We start from the raw sequence: 13736 nt of genomic DNA on the forward strand, positions 1-13736 counted from the left end.
CAGAAACAATTCCTTCTAAGCTGGAGATCATGGGCCTACCAGCTCATGCTGGACTCTGGTTGAATTCTGCTGGATATGGCTCTGCAATATAATGGAAAACCTGGGAACAAGAACAGTGACTGGAAACAGTTAAAACTGACATCACATGCAGAAATAAGGAGCGTACCTGCCCACATATCTGGTCCTGTAGGCACACAGAGCAGATGTTAGCATCGTGATTTATTTTATTTTTTAACCCACACATTCAGTTAAGTGGGTCTTCTGTGTGATTCTGTGTGTCCTGGAAGCTTTCTTCTGATCTAAACTTATTTTTACATGGAACGAAAGTGATCAAAGATGATTTAAGCAACTACATTTAACACCCATTTCCTAAAATGCAATTGATTGACGCCAGCAACACTGAAAGAAACAAAAACGTCCAGATGGCTTGTTGACTGCCTCTATCCTGCCCAGAACACAGAAATACAAGCAGAAAGATTAGAAGGACTCATAAGTGACAAGTAGCAGGAAGCATGCCTTATAATAATGTTTTTTTCTTTGAAACACCATCAAAACTACATGCAGAAATGCTGTGTTTTTACAGGAACCTGCATGTTAGCTTATCATTACATAACAACAGATTAAAAACCTGTTTACCTTGAACTTACACAGAGTGTGTTACCCAGTGCTAACAATTTCCTGCTTCCTCTGCAGAGGAAAACACTTCCGAGATAATGCAAACATTCATATATATCTGAAACAGTTGCAAAATACAGCACCATGAACATCTAACAAACCAGAAGTAAAATCAACACACATCCAAAGAATCAAAGCAAAAAGCAACACAAGTATTTCACTGTTAACAGAAGGAACAGCAGTTAAGGATCATTAGAAATGTCTCTTAAGCCTCTTGAATTGTAAGGGCACTGTTATGGCAGTGCTGCAAATAGATTGGCGGGGGGTACATATAAAATTCAGGGCGGCTGTGTCTCTCCATGAATTTCATTATAAGGATTATAAACCTGAATAACAGAAGTACCCCTGAAGACATATGCTTTTAACTCAAAAGCCCCATTCAAAAGTGGCATCTTTTAGGACTACCTTCTAAGAGGAATTATTTTTGTAAACTCGCTATTATCTGATCAGAAGCATGGAAGTTCCTACTTGCAGTGAAAACCTTTCTAGCATAATGGCATACTTCCTCCTAATGGATATACCAGAGGGCTGGCCTTCATTAGCAGTGCTCTTAAACCACGGTCTCTTTATTGTACAAGCCTGTTTCCATAACAGACAAAAATAAGTATGGCCAGTAAAATTTCATGTTGTCTTTTTAGTCCATTTCAGCAATAGCTGTGCGTGGAACTTTTAAGAACCTGCTTATAGCTACTTCTTAACTTCCCACTGTTTAAACCACTTGCATTTTCCTGAAATATACTACAAAGCATTGGAAAGTTTCGTCGCATCAGAGGCTCTTACAAAAGAAATGTTAACACTTAAAAGAATTATCTGAAGAGGGCAATGCTAAATTATTTTTCTCTATGCTTCCAACACTAAATTGTAACAGATGTACGTGGAAAAAAAGATAAGTACACAACAGACAAAGACAGGCTCCCAGCCAGAGGTAGGGCTGCCAGGAGTGACAAGGGAGGCAGAGAGAAAGAGGAAACCTTGCAGGGCTGTAGCTGTTTTGGAGAACTTCATTGGCAGGCTATCCTGCCTCATCGCCTCTCCTTTATCAGTCTACTCATGGACGTTAGTATGATGCACCACTCTACTGTGCAGAGATGTCCAAATGAATCATTAAATACAGTATGTAATTGCTAGCAGAAGTGTGGTGGTTTACTAAGAAAGAAGACTTGCTCTGACAAAGCTCATATCCTGAAAAGACAAGCTAGGTAGAGATTAGAGAATATTTGCCCAAAGTTACATGAAGACCCCCAACTTTCCAGACACCAACAAGATGAACTTCATGTTCCTGGTCCAACACAACATACGGTAACTGCTGGTCTTAGCATGTGTGCAAGAAGTTTTCATTCACAGAGGATGGCGTGTCATGTCTCTTTTAAATTGTCTCCTGCCTCTTCAGGTCTCTCTTAATTTAGGAACAGCTGCTTATGAATTCCTGCTGGACAAGAGTGTCAGGAAAATGAACCATAATGAAGTGCTTCACTTTATACAGCTACACCAAACCTTGGCAATCGAACCCAGTGAGAAAGGGAATTAAGAACAGAACGTGTGAGAATGAATTCCACGGGAGAAACCGCAAAATTAAGTGACAGTAGCCCAACAAGAACAGTTTTGTTATTCTTTCTCAATCGGTTTAACCCTTTATCACTAATGCAGACAAAGGCATTTTTACTCAGCTGCCAACTACTGAAGACCTACTGACTTGATGGGCAGATGTAGTAATCAGTGGAAATGGTGGATAACAGAAGTAATACCCATGTATTGCTACTGCCCTGATCACAGAAAAATATTCCTAGCTATTTGCAATTTTATGTTAATTCCTCTCTGCTTTGCCAACTACAAAGTCTGCTGTTACACTTTAAAATATCCCCTTTGAACACCAAAAAAGAAATTATACCACCCAGAGACTGCATGCCTGAAATAAGTAAAAATTCAAAATAAAAGCCAACAGGAATCAGAAACATTTAGAATTCCAAAAAGGGATATCACATATTCAAAGTGGTGAGACACAAAACATAACTTCAAAAAAGTGACTAAATTACTAAAACTCAAAACTTCTTTTTATTTCACCAGTTAACAGAATGTTTTTTCTAGTATTACCTCAAAGCATCTTCTGAACAGGAGTGGAAGTAAGCACAGACAATTGATTCTTTCTACAATTGATTCTTTCTTACAGGAGGGAGAAATATTATCTGGGAGGATGCCATAGGAAATTGGTTAACTGTACTTTATCAACTGACTTTAACCAGATGTTACATATCTGTGAAGATAATGATTTTTATGTCTTTATTCCATTGAAATTATCAAACAGAGATGAATAAAACTGCACTTAACACAGGTAGCTCTTGATTTAAAGTAGTTTCACGTGACACTAAAGCTACTTTTTCTTTTTCTTTTTTCTTTTTTTTTTTTTTTGCAACTGCAGTTTTATAAATTGGTGCACTATTTGCGATCATTCCTAATTGCCATGAGCAATGATTGCAATACCTACGGAACATGTGTTGGTGACACTATTTCACGTGACAACTTCACTCTGTACTTGTTACTGAAGTAGCATTACCCACGAGAGACTGATGAAATCTACGTTTTCATTTGGAAAGACAGTAGGCACTTAATCTGAGGTAAAAGTTGATCTGTGTTTTCTCTCGTAATGGGTCAGTTTGTGTGTCCTAAGGCATCTGAAGTAGCAGTTAATCCTCAGACAGTCTCAGTTGGATCCGGGGATTATTCACGTCATCAGGTATGATACAGACACTTGCTATCAGGCATCCATGTGGCGGGAATAGCTAAAGCCTGTGGCCGACACATGAGATGCACGCTAACGTCTCTGACACATCTTTGTGACGGAGGGTTTTTCTTTACACACCACGCTGTCAGAAAACAAGGGGACGCAATAAAAAACTCAGTAACAAACACATTTCAACTGTCAATGCTATAGCACAGGTGTGCCTTACAGCTACATCCTGACAGGTGTTGGCTTTGGTAGGGAGACTGCACTTTCTCTATGCTGACTTTGAGGGATAACACATTAGAGAAGAGAGACATTTTCAGTCTCTAGGGACGACGATGCAATCCTGGCTTGTGTCATATCCATGGTAGCAGATAAACGTACACCCTCGCAGGCTAAAGCAGCAGGTGGGGAGTGCACTGCACTATGCAGATAAGATCTGAAGAAAGAGAGAAACAGCCAGTTAGGAAAACAAAACAAAAACCAACCAACCAAAAAAACCTTGCAAATAAACATTTAAAACCAAAGCACAGGTCTGACACAGAGCTCGTGACACTGACGGGGTAGACCACATTTTCTGAAGTTTTGGTGGGTTTTCTCTGAAGACCTCAGCTGCTGGTATAATTCTGAGCACTACAGCTAGCATGTGGTAAGTGGAAAGCTTCCCCATAGTGTCAGATGACTGCCTGACCTAGGTTAACTTTGGCATTGACAACGCTCATGCCCAATGTAGATTTTCACAGAACTGAAATTTTGTCCCTGTCCTTATACATCTGAATGGGCATCACATAGTGAAGGAAACAAAGGATTAGAAGGAATGAAGCAAGGTGAATGTGTGACTAAGTATCTCAGTAATAACAACTAAGGGCTAATACACTTACTTAAATGAAAAAAGTGTTAATAATATTTAAGGACATGAGCACTCAGGCTGTGTACTTTGTTAATTCAGTGCCAGGCCAACTCAGTGAGGATCAGTTAAAACTTGTCAGCAACCATGACAGTAGGAATTCATGACCTGTCCCACTGCAGTAACATGATTCCCGAGACAGCTGACATGGCAAGCTGGTGAGCACCTGAATACAGAGAACCTGAGTGACAGAAACTACAGAGAAATCAAGCTTACAGGGACCCCAAGAAATAATCCGAGACCATTCAGCTGACCCCATGGCACGACCAGCTGCAGTCATGTCATTCCTGGCAAATGTTTGTTTAACCTGCTCTTACAGGAGCCAGAGTTTCACAGCATTCACAGCAACCTAGTCCCCTGCCTCCCTCTCCTACCATTCAGGAGTGCACAGAAGCACTGTGGCCTTACAGCTGGACAGGGCAGGAGGCTGACTTTGCATATTTGTTCCACCTACCTTTTTACTCAGAAACGCGTTAGGCTGATGCTTGTTTAAAGCTGAAAGAGTACATGTTATTTATGGTCACTGCAGCTACTTGTGAGCACTGGAACGTTCATATCACAAATGTCACCTGGGTTTTCCATCCTCTGCCTCCCACCGTGCATGTGGCAGCTTTGATTTCTGCCAAGGATTCTGTCTGATCTTCTCTGAAACAGGCAAATGCTTTTGAGACTTTAACTACACTTGGGAACAAGGGCCTACAAAATACCTGATGAGTTACCAAGTCCCAGCCCCCACAGTGTGTAAACACAGCAGCATAATCTCTGTCAAATGTACTTAGCTCCTTAAGGATGTCACTTTTTTTTTTTTTAGTATTATTTTTGTTTTTCTCGTTACTTTTAAAGCAAGGCTGAAATGGAAGATCAGGACCTAATCTTCTCTATACTCATTCACAACTTGTTCATACTCATACACACACAATTCTTCTCGCACTGTCTGTTATCTTAAATAGCTCCCTTCCCACAGTGATACTAATTGACTGAGAATGATTTTTAAAAGTATTTTAAAACACTTGTCACATTTTTGTTACAAAAACTGAAATAATTGAGGAGCCTTTCAGACCACAACAGATGAGGGGTGTGCTTCACACTGCAATAAGCCCTCTGCCAGAACCTGCAAGGTGAGACACCAGGACAATAATAACCCCAGAAGCCTTTAAGGCCAGGTTGAATTGGGGTTTGAGCACGCCAGTCTAGTGGAGGGTGTCCCTGCCCATGGCAGCAGGGTTGGAATTAGATGATCTTTAAGGTCCCTTCCAACCCAAATCTTTCTATGATTCTATGAAATCCATAAATTCCATGCATTCCCCAAACTGTAGGCTTCTGACCATGCAAGAGACATAAATTGGAAGAATATTCTTGAACATATTAAAGCAACAACAAAGACCTGCTTTGTAGGCAAGAGAGTTTACACATACACAGGCATACACAGTTGCTGAAAGGCTCCTAGTTGTTTTACCTTTGAAAGGAGGAGTTATAAAGTCATTGCATGAAGGATCACAAAATATAAAGAAATCAATCAGATTTCCAAAATGCGTTTATCGTGTCCTTTAGCTAAGACTCAAACACCATTTTTCTTGGCATTTTGAAGGAAGGTGGGAACACTGGAAATTGGCTCTTTAAATAAGTAATATACAGCAACATTTCTGTTGGCATGACTTCACTTTTGGAGTAGCACACCAGAAAAACTTTTAGTTACCATTAAATCAAAACATATCTGAACAAAATCCCTCATGCTCTTCACTTTCTGAATCCTTCCTTTACTATGAGTCCGATACTTTTCAGATGTTTCCTGAGTGATTGCAAAGATATAAAAGGCATCAATTAAGCCAAGTCAGAGTAAGAGGACACTGAAGGAATTCTTCATAAAACTGATAACCCAGCCAAGAGGCTTTAAACAAGCAGGTTGGCAAGAAAGACTATCTGAAAAGCAAAACATGTAAGCCTTCTGGAGGAAGGCTTAACCAGAGTTTATACGTACCGTGCTGCTGAGAATGACAGGAACAGTATAAGGCAGACAGCAGCAAGTGACCCAAATACAACAACAGTCATGTATTGAAGAGTAGGTGGTAAATCTGAAAGAAAAATATCAAATAGATCAAATGAACAAAGAGCAAGTAATGAAGCTTCAGTCTGGCGATGGAGCTACTGAGTCTGCTCAAAGCTGGAGCACTGCAACAAAACTCCTGTGCTAGACTTGCCAGGCCACCAAGCAGCCATAGAGCTGACTATTCAGCAGCTACCAGACTGCTGAGGATACAAGATTTAACGGTGTATTTCTCAAAAATGATTATACTTCTCTATCCATCAGTTTCCCACTTTTTTTTTTTTTTTAATTAGATTTTCCCCTCTCACCACTGGCAATTTCAGTCTAAATCCTTCAAGGTAGCCTCTTGTGACAGGCAGATCTCATGCTTAATTAAATGGCTTGATGCATCTCTTTCAAAGTTTTTGTAATCTGGGCGTGGATTTCCCTTCCCCATTCGTTTTTCTTCCCAAGTGAAAAAACAAAACAAAACAAAACAAAACAGAAATAAACCTGGCAATGATAGCCTTATCCAAGCCTATCTTACCACAAACCACTGAAGGACAGAACAGAAGGCTTGTAGTGATTCACAACTGAAACCAGAATTACTAAGAACTATCTGCAAAGGTTCCTTGAGAAAAGAAAATTCAATCCTTTCCAGCTACCTCCTTCCCATTTTCAGTATTAGTCAAGGGTCACCCATTTCCTTCTCAATTTCCCACATATATCTGGGATAATGGATTTTGTTCCTGCAATATTCCACAATCCTACTTGCTGTTAAAATCTTGCAAGCACAAGTATTTAAGGTCTCACCAAGAAGTTAAATTCTTGCAGAAACAACACTCAGTGAAATTGCAGTATATGTCTACAATGAGAACCTGACTGCCCAAACATCAGAAAAGCAATTTCTGTTACCTAAGTGGAAACCTTACTTTAGCTCATCTGAATGTACCAACACAAAGCTGGCTGGGCATTGACCCCAAACACCCTCAAGAACTCATCTGAAGCACAAATAATCATACAAATCCATAAGATGCACTCGATCAGTTAACCATCTTTGCTCATGTCTCCTCAATAAAACATGACTTGTATCTGAGTGGCAACTCTCACCTGCTGGTTGAAGTCTGGGAAAATAATTTCAGACAGAGACCCTACGAGGGAAATCTGTTCTACCTACAAGCACGTTCGGTTTTGGTACAAGTTACACCTGTCCTTACATCACTATAATGCTAGTTTCCATATGTTAGTTACACAGAACAGATGTTGACCCTCCATAAAAACGAAAGACTTGCTTTCCCTACACATTGTAGTCTATTTTGTGAAAAAAAAACTCAAAATCTACTTTACTCAGACAACTATTTGTAACAGAAGTAAGCACGCTTGCAATAGCTTTCTACCACTTTTTATGACAATGATTTATCCAATGATGTATACCTTTGTCTATGTGGGAGTTGAAATCTTTCAATTTAGTTTACATTTAATTTACAGATCTGCCCTTCACACAGGTTGAGTTAAGTATAACTCCTTAAAGTTTTCAGTAAGCCAAAAATACTCTCAGCTTCTCCAACTGCAGAAGTACATTAGGCCAAGGACACTGCTTGGCTGGAAGCCTGTACAATACAGAGGAAAATGCATTTACAACAGAAAACCAAAGGCCTATCCTACTCCCACATGCCATTGCCCATTCTTTTTCCCAAAATAAAAGCCACCTACACGTAAGACCATCTCTGACAATGCTCCAGAAGCTGACAAAAAACAAGTTCAGAGAGGACAATTCTTTTGCCTTTTCAGAGTTACTTTACAGCTCTTGCCTTTTTGGACCAGCAACAGAGCCATCAAGCCTATTGAATCTTTGAGCTTATCAGAGTATCTCATAACCACAACTGCCTAAGTGACATTCTACGTGTGGTGGTAAATGAACCACTCTGAGAGTAAACCACAAAAAAAAAAATTAGAAATAAATAAACACTTGTCAGTGGGAGACTAGTAATAAGAGTCAGATGTGGTTTTTGATGAACAGTGGGGCAAATGCAACACAAGCACCTCATCATTCTAAGGCACTATCTCACTCTCCAGTGCCACTGAATTTCCAAACACCAGTTCATGAATCTTTCAACTCAGAAGCAGAATTGAAGAGTTTATAGGAGTGTCTTTTTTTGGTCGGAAGAGGCAAGTGCTTGCTTTTGCTGAAACATGACAAAATTAATAAAGTACTTTCTACCATGGTGGAAAGGAGAAAAACTTGATTTAGAGCTGATTCCAAACTCTCCTCTGAGGTAAACTCTTTCTCTGAAACATTTTACAGTAGAAAAGAAAAACAAGGAGAAAGCTACACTCTCCCACTGGCTTTTTAAGTTTTGCCACTATACCTTCTGAAATTGTACTTACAAGAACAAAAATTATCCATATTTTTCAATTCTGCATCATGTCTTTTGTTTTCCTAAATTCACAAAAGGACTTAATCCTCCAAGGACTACCAAGGTGGAATTAACAATGCATTTCTCGATAGACAGAAGATATTTAAAAAAATAATAATAATCTCAAAGCCTATGTAGAACTATCTTAAAACTAGTTTTTCAGATTTCATTTCTATTCTTCAAGTCCTTTGTGCACAAATGTTGCTGTAAGGTTTAGATGGGATGCAAAGAAAGTGTAATATTGTAAAACAAGCAGAGAATCCATTTCAGAACATCATAATCCAGATAACAAAGTGAAAAGTAATTTTTTTGCCTCTAACCTCTCCCATCCTCAAAGTCATCCAATTATTACTGGAGAATGAAAGAACAGCCACGGCAATTATTTGTTTACACTGCCAAGCAAAGCCATAATACCTTCTATTTTTTCACTAAAGGAAAACTTGACTTACTTTTAATTTGTGCCCATACAGCACAGGACTGCGTTCTCACCTGAAAATGAAAGCATGAAAATTACTCTTTCTCATGAGAGAAATTTATTAGCACTTACACACTCCGCAAGAGCAGTCATCCACTACATACTGAATTTTATTACTTTTATGAACTTTTTTTTTTTTTTTTTTTTTCCCCCTTGGTAGCAGCCTCTATGTTGCCTATAAATTTTATAAGCTATAAAGATAAGATTAGAGATACAGCTTCGATGAAAGCCCAGCTCTAATTTTTCAGATCATCATTCTTCCTCTCTTTCTACAACCTATGCAGGTAAACGTCATCAAAGGATCTTTGAAGCTGCTTAGATACGAATTCAGAATTTATGAAATGCCAAGATAAGGCTGAATGTGCTGTGTTAACTCGATCCCCATGTAGCACATATACATTGAAATACTTACTGACATGGTTTTCAAATACTACATCACTCCCCCTTCCCCCATATCCACAGTATGACAACTTGCTCGGTAATTTTAAAGTATTTTTATACAATACTTACATTGGCTAATGTTTACAATAGTTGAATAGATGTTTATTAAGGGTCTTCTTTTGCAACTCTTTAACAAGTTTGCTTTTTCCTCTAAGTTTTGCTCCCTGTATAGCTTTTTCCCCCTGCACTTCACACTCATACTTACACAAGAAGACTCCCAAGTGCCACCTCTGTTCTAGTATCTACTATCCATTTTATCATCACTGCGAAGTCTGTTTTTGTAGGGTTTCTGCACATATTTTCCAGCTAAATGATTTTCACAGACCTTCTTAAAATACATACACACATTTTTTTGTGTGTTTTAGCAAAATACATATTATGTTTCTCTGGATAATGACATGTTCCTATGAAATCGAAGGCTACGTTTTGAAGCATTTGCATAGAAGGACAAAGGTGCATTTGTATGCATTATCTTCCTTTTGTGTGTTGGCATGAAGAAGTGTGGAATTTCAGTGCTTCTTAAAATACTTTTTATATAGAATTTTCTGGTCATTTAAAATGACAGAACGCTATCAAAAGAAATCCTATTAGGAAAGTCAGAATAAATATTAAGGGGTGGATTTAAAAACTCAACCAAATGCCAGATTCTGGCAAACATTCATGTAAGTGCCATCAAATTGAGATAGCTGCCCCTGCCACATACTCTGTTTTGCAGGAAATCAGTGCCCTCCTGCCTGTGAGAGAAGTTAGAGAGCTGCCATGAATCCCTGCTGTAGCGGGTTTATGTGGCAAGGTTTTGGTAGCAGGGGGCCATAGGGATGGCTTCTGTGAGAAGGATCTAGAAGCTGCCCCATGTTAGAAAAGGGCCCCACTGCTGACCAGAGCCGAGCCAGTAAGTGATGTTGTTTTGTGCCTTTGTGAGAGCAGATTTAAGACTGGGAAAAAAAACGCTGCGCCACACAGCAGCTGGGAGAGTGAGAGGAGTGAGGAACAGCCCTGCAGCCCCCAGGTGAGTGCAGCAGGAGGGCAGGAGGTGCTCCAGGCAGGCAGCAGCAGTTCCCCTGTGGCCTGTGTAAGGAGAGGCCCCTGGTGGAGCAGGCTGTCCCCCTGCAGCCCATGGGTCCCACATGGAGCAGATCTCCACGCTGCAGCCCCTGGAGAGGAGCCCACGCAGGAGCAGGGGGTCTGGGGGGAGCTGCCACCCACCCATGGGGGACCCGTGCTGGAGCAGTTTGCTCCTGGGGGATGGATGGACCCCGTGGGACGGAGCCGTGTGGGAGCAGGTCCTGAAGAGCTGCTGCCTGTGGGCAGCCCCCGCAGGCTCAGTTCGTCCTTATCTCAACCCTTGAGCCCTTTTCTTGGTATTTCTCCCCGTTTCTCTTTGAGGAGGGGCAGTGAGAGAGCAGTTGTGGTGGAGCTCGGCCACCCACCCGAGTAAAACCACCACACCTGCAGTGAAGTTCAGTGATCTACACTTCACACTAAATCAAATTACAATCCCCTTCTTTGATGAATTAGCAGCTGGTCACAACAGTAAACCTCAACACCCTTCCAGAAAATTATTAGTCAAATTACTCCTGCAAATACTCAAGCATCCACGGATCTCAAAGTCCAGATTTCAACCTTGGTATTCAGCTTTCTACACTGAAACTTGTTTAACTGGGGATAGAATCTCCTTTCAGAGATGGATACTTAAAAAGACTTCTGGAGAAAAGAGAAAACATCTTGCACACATACACTTTTCTTGGCTTATATCTTATTGGGCTAGTATTAACAAACTTTTCTGCCAGCAGAGGCCATTTTTGATTAATTAAAAAAAAATCCCTCAGATTTTTATTGAAAATACTGCATGAAGAAATTAATCTCAGATAATTTTAACCTCGAAGCACCTTTTTAGTTCTGGCCCTCCACTTTCAGACTTGGCTCTTTGCACAGCATGGAATCCATAAAGTAATCAATGGAGACAAAAATAGGTACCACATGGGGCTGAGCTATTTAATTAGAAACATCCTTTACAGAGAACAACACTTCCAAGGGTGGAGAATTTGTTCCACTTCAGTAGTGTTTTTTCTTGTTTATTCTCAAATCATCCCCTTGTCTCCATCATTCCTATATTCCTATTGCCAAATTCACCAATATGAAAAATGGTAATTTCTATTATCTCTGACTTCCTAACTGATTTCCTTTTACATTCCCAATGATCTCATCAAATATGATTGGTCTTTTAACACATCTGAATGTCTTGCACAACTGAAATATGCATTTCTAGTCCTCCACCTTGAAAAATAAACAGAAAGTAAAAACCACACAGCAGACAGCTTTCTCAGGGCCTCCAAATACGAGAAAACGATAAATGAAAGTGAACTCAATATGACAAAATAGCTTACTTGTCTTTATCGTGTCCACAAGATTTTATCTGAACTGATTTTCCCAACTCTATTACAAAGAAGATATATTGGGTATATGGATGAATAATGGCGATAAAAAAATCACAACCTAGCCATGATTTTGTAGCACGTATGATAAAAAAATATACTGTTCTCATCGTGAAGGGACCTGGAGCCAGAAGGCACTTTGGCTGTATTCAAGCAGAAATGTAGGCATAGAATTGCAGAATGGCTGGGTTGGAAGGGACCTCTGAAGATCACCCAGTCCAACCCCCCTGCTGAGCAGGATCACCTGCAGCACGTTGTGCAGGACAGCATCCAGGTGGGTGTTGAATATCTCCAGAGAAGGAGACTCCACAGCCTCTCTCAGTGCTCTGTCACCTCACAGTAAAGAAGTGCCCTGATTTCAGATGCGATAATAACTGAGGGCCAATTAAAGATCGGATTTTATAAAGATTTTTAAATATGTAATTTTAGAGTCCAAATTAAATCACTTTAGTAATTAGACTGTAAGGAATTCTCAGCACCCAAAAGTCTTCAGTTTAGAATTCTGAATTCTTGGAACTTCTCTAATGCCAACAGTTGTGCAAAATATGGTGGTGTAAGAATTGAAGACAAACCAATACTTTTGATTCATTCACAACAAAAAGTTCCATTTCAAAGAAGAAGGGACGGGAACCAAAGTTGTCTGGTCTTTTCAATCCCAGTGATGATTTGTAACTGTTGTAACTTTATGTACTCTATTTAGTAAGAAAAGACATACAGGAAAGTGTGTAGGGAGCTAATGGCTTCCTTTCATTACACGGAACACAATGTGTGTGTGTGAATGTGGAATCAAAGGAAGCCAAGAGTGAGTTCTACAAATAAAAGTATTAATATTCCATTAAAAGGGTGGCCTAGAAAATATGTCTGGCAATGCTGAAGATGAAAAAACACAGGAAATATTCTGTATCAAAGAAAATAAGAACAACTTAGAAGCAGTTCAACAAACAGCTTGCAGAGCTGCTTAAGCAATCTGCACTGTCATGTGCAGAAAAAGCTTCAAACACAAATAATAATAGGTAATATTCCCCAGTAACAGAAAACATCAAAGGGAAATAGCTAGGGAAACCAATACGAAAACCCTACCATGTATAAACTGAGTTCAGACTTATTTAGGAGAGCTTAGACAGGCTAAACTTTTATATACTTCAGTCAATAACAATCCTGTTCCACAGAGTAAGTTCTTCTAAAAAATACAGTCTGACATCCAAAGTCTGGAATATTTTGGGCTTATTTCCTATGAACCAAATGTCTTTAGATGTCATTTCTCTACTTACCGCCTCACACAATTAATTAAAAATTTATGACAAGTAACAGACTTGTATCAGGATCAGCAACCAAGTTGTCTGTGCTATAAAACTTCCTGGGATATTATTAAGGTAGATTGCAAAAAAAAAAAACATGCTTTGCACTGGTTAATAAGTATCAGCAACAGCTCTTACATGTACTTGCTTTATTTCACTCAGTTTGGACTGAAACAGCTACATTTTTTACCAGAAGCTGTATTCACTTACTCTGATTTGGGTGTAGGCTTCCAGAAATTCCCAGAATTATTTACAAGTGACTCACAGATGAGTTTGTGCCTCTTTCCTTGCTTCGTGCTGCATACACAAGGCCCCAGAACTCTATTTTCGTGTTACGGACAGCAGG

The 13736-nt window shown here is 39.7% G+C and overlaps 1 protein-coding gene across 1 annotated transcript in view; it reads right to left on the bottom strand.

The window, feature by feature from the left end:
- Window positions 1-2755: 2755 nt before the first annotated feature.
- SUSD1 (sushi domain containing 1) overlaps window positions 2756-13736 on the bottom strand; it is a 45191-nt gene continuing 34210 nt past the window's right edge. The window contains exons 14-16 of the mRNA XM_084304640.1: window positions 9191-9230; window positions 6280-6373; window positions 2756-3833 (exon numbers count right to left, since the gene is read on the bottom strand). Coding sequence (XP_084160766.1) covers window positions 3695-3833; window positions 6280-6373; window positions 9191-9230 — 273 coding nt within the window. The 3' untranslated portion in view covers window positions 2756-3694. The remainder of the gene's footprint in view (window positions 3834-6279; window positions 6374-9190; window positions 9231-13736) is intronic.

Source organism: Netta rufina (assembly GCF_964035555.1).
Source record: "Netta rufina genome assembly, chromosome: Z".
Lineage (NCBI taxonomy): Eukaryota > Metazoa > Chordata > Aves > Anseriformes > Anatidae > Netta > Netta rufina.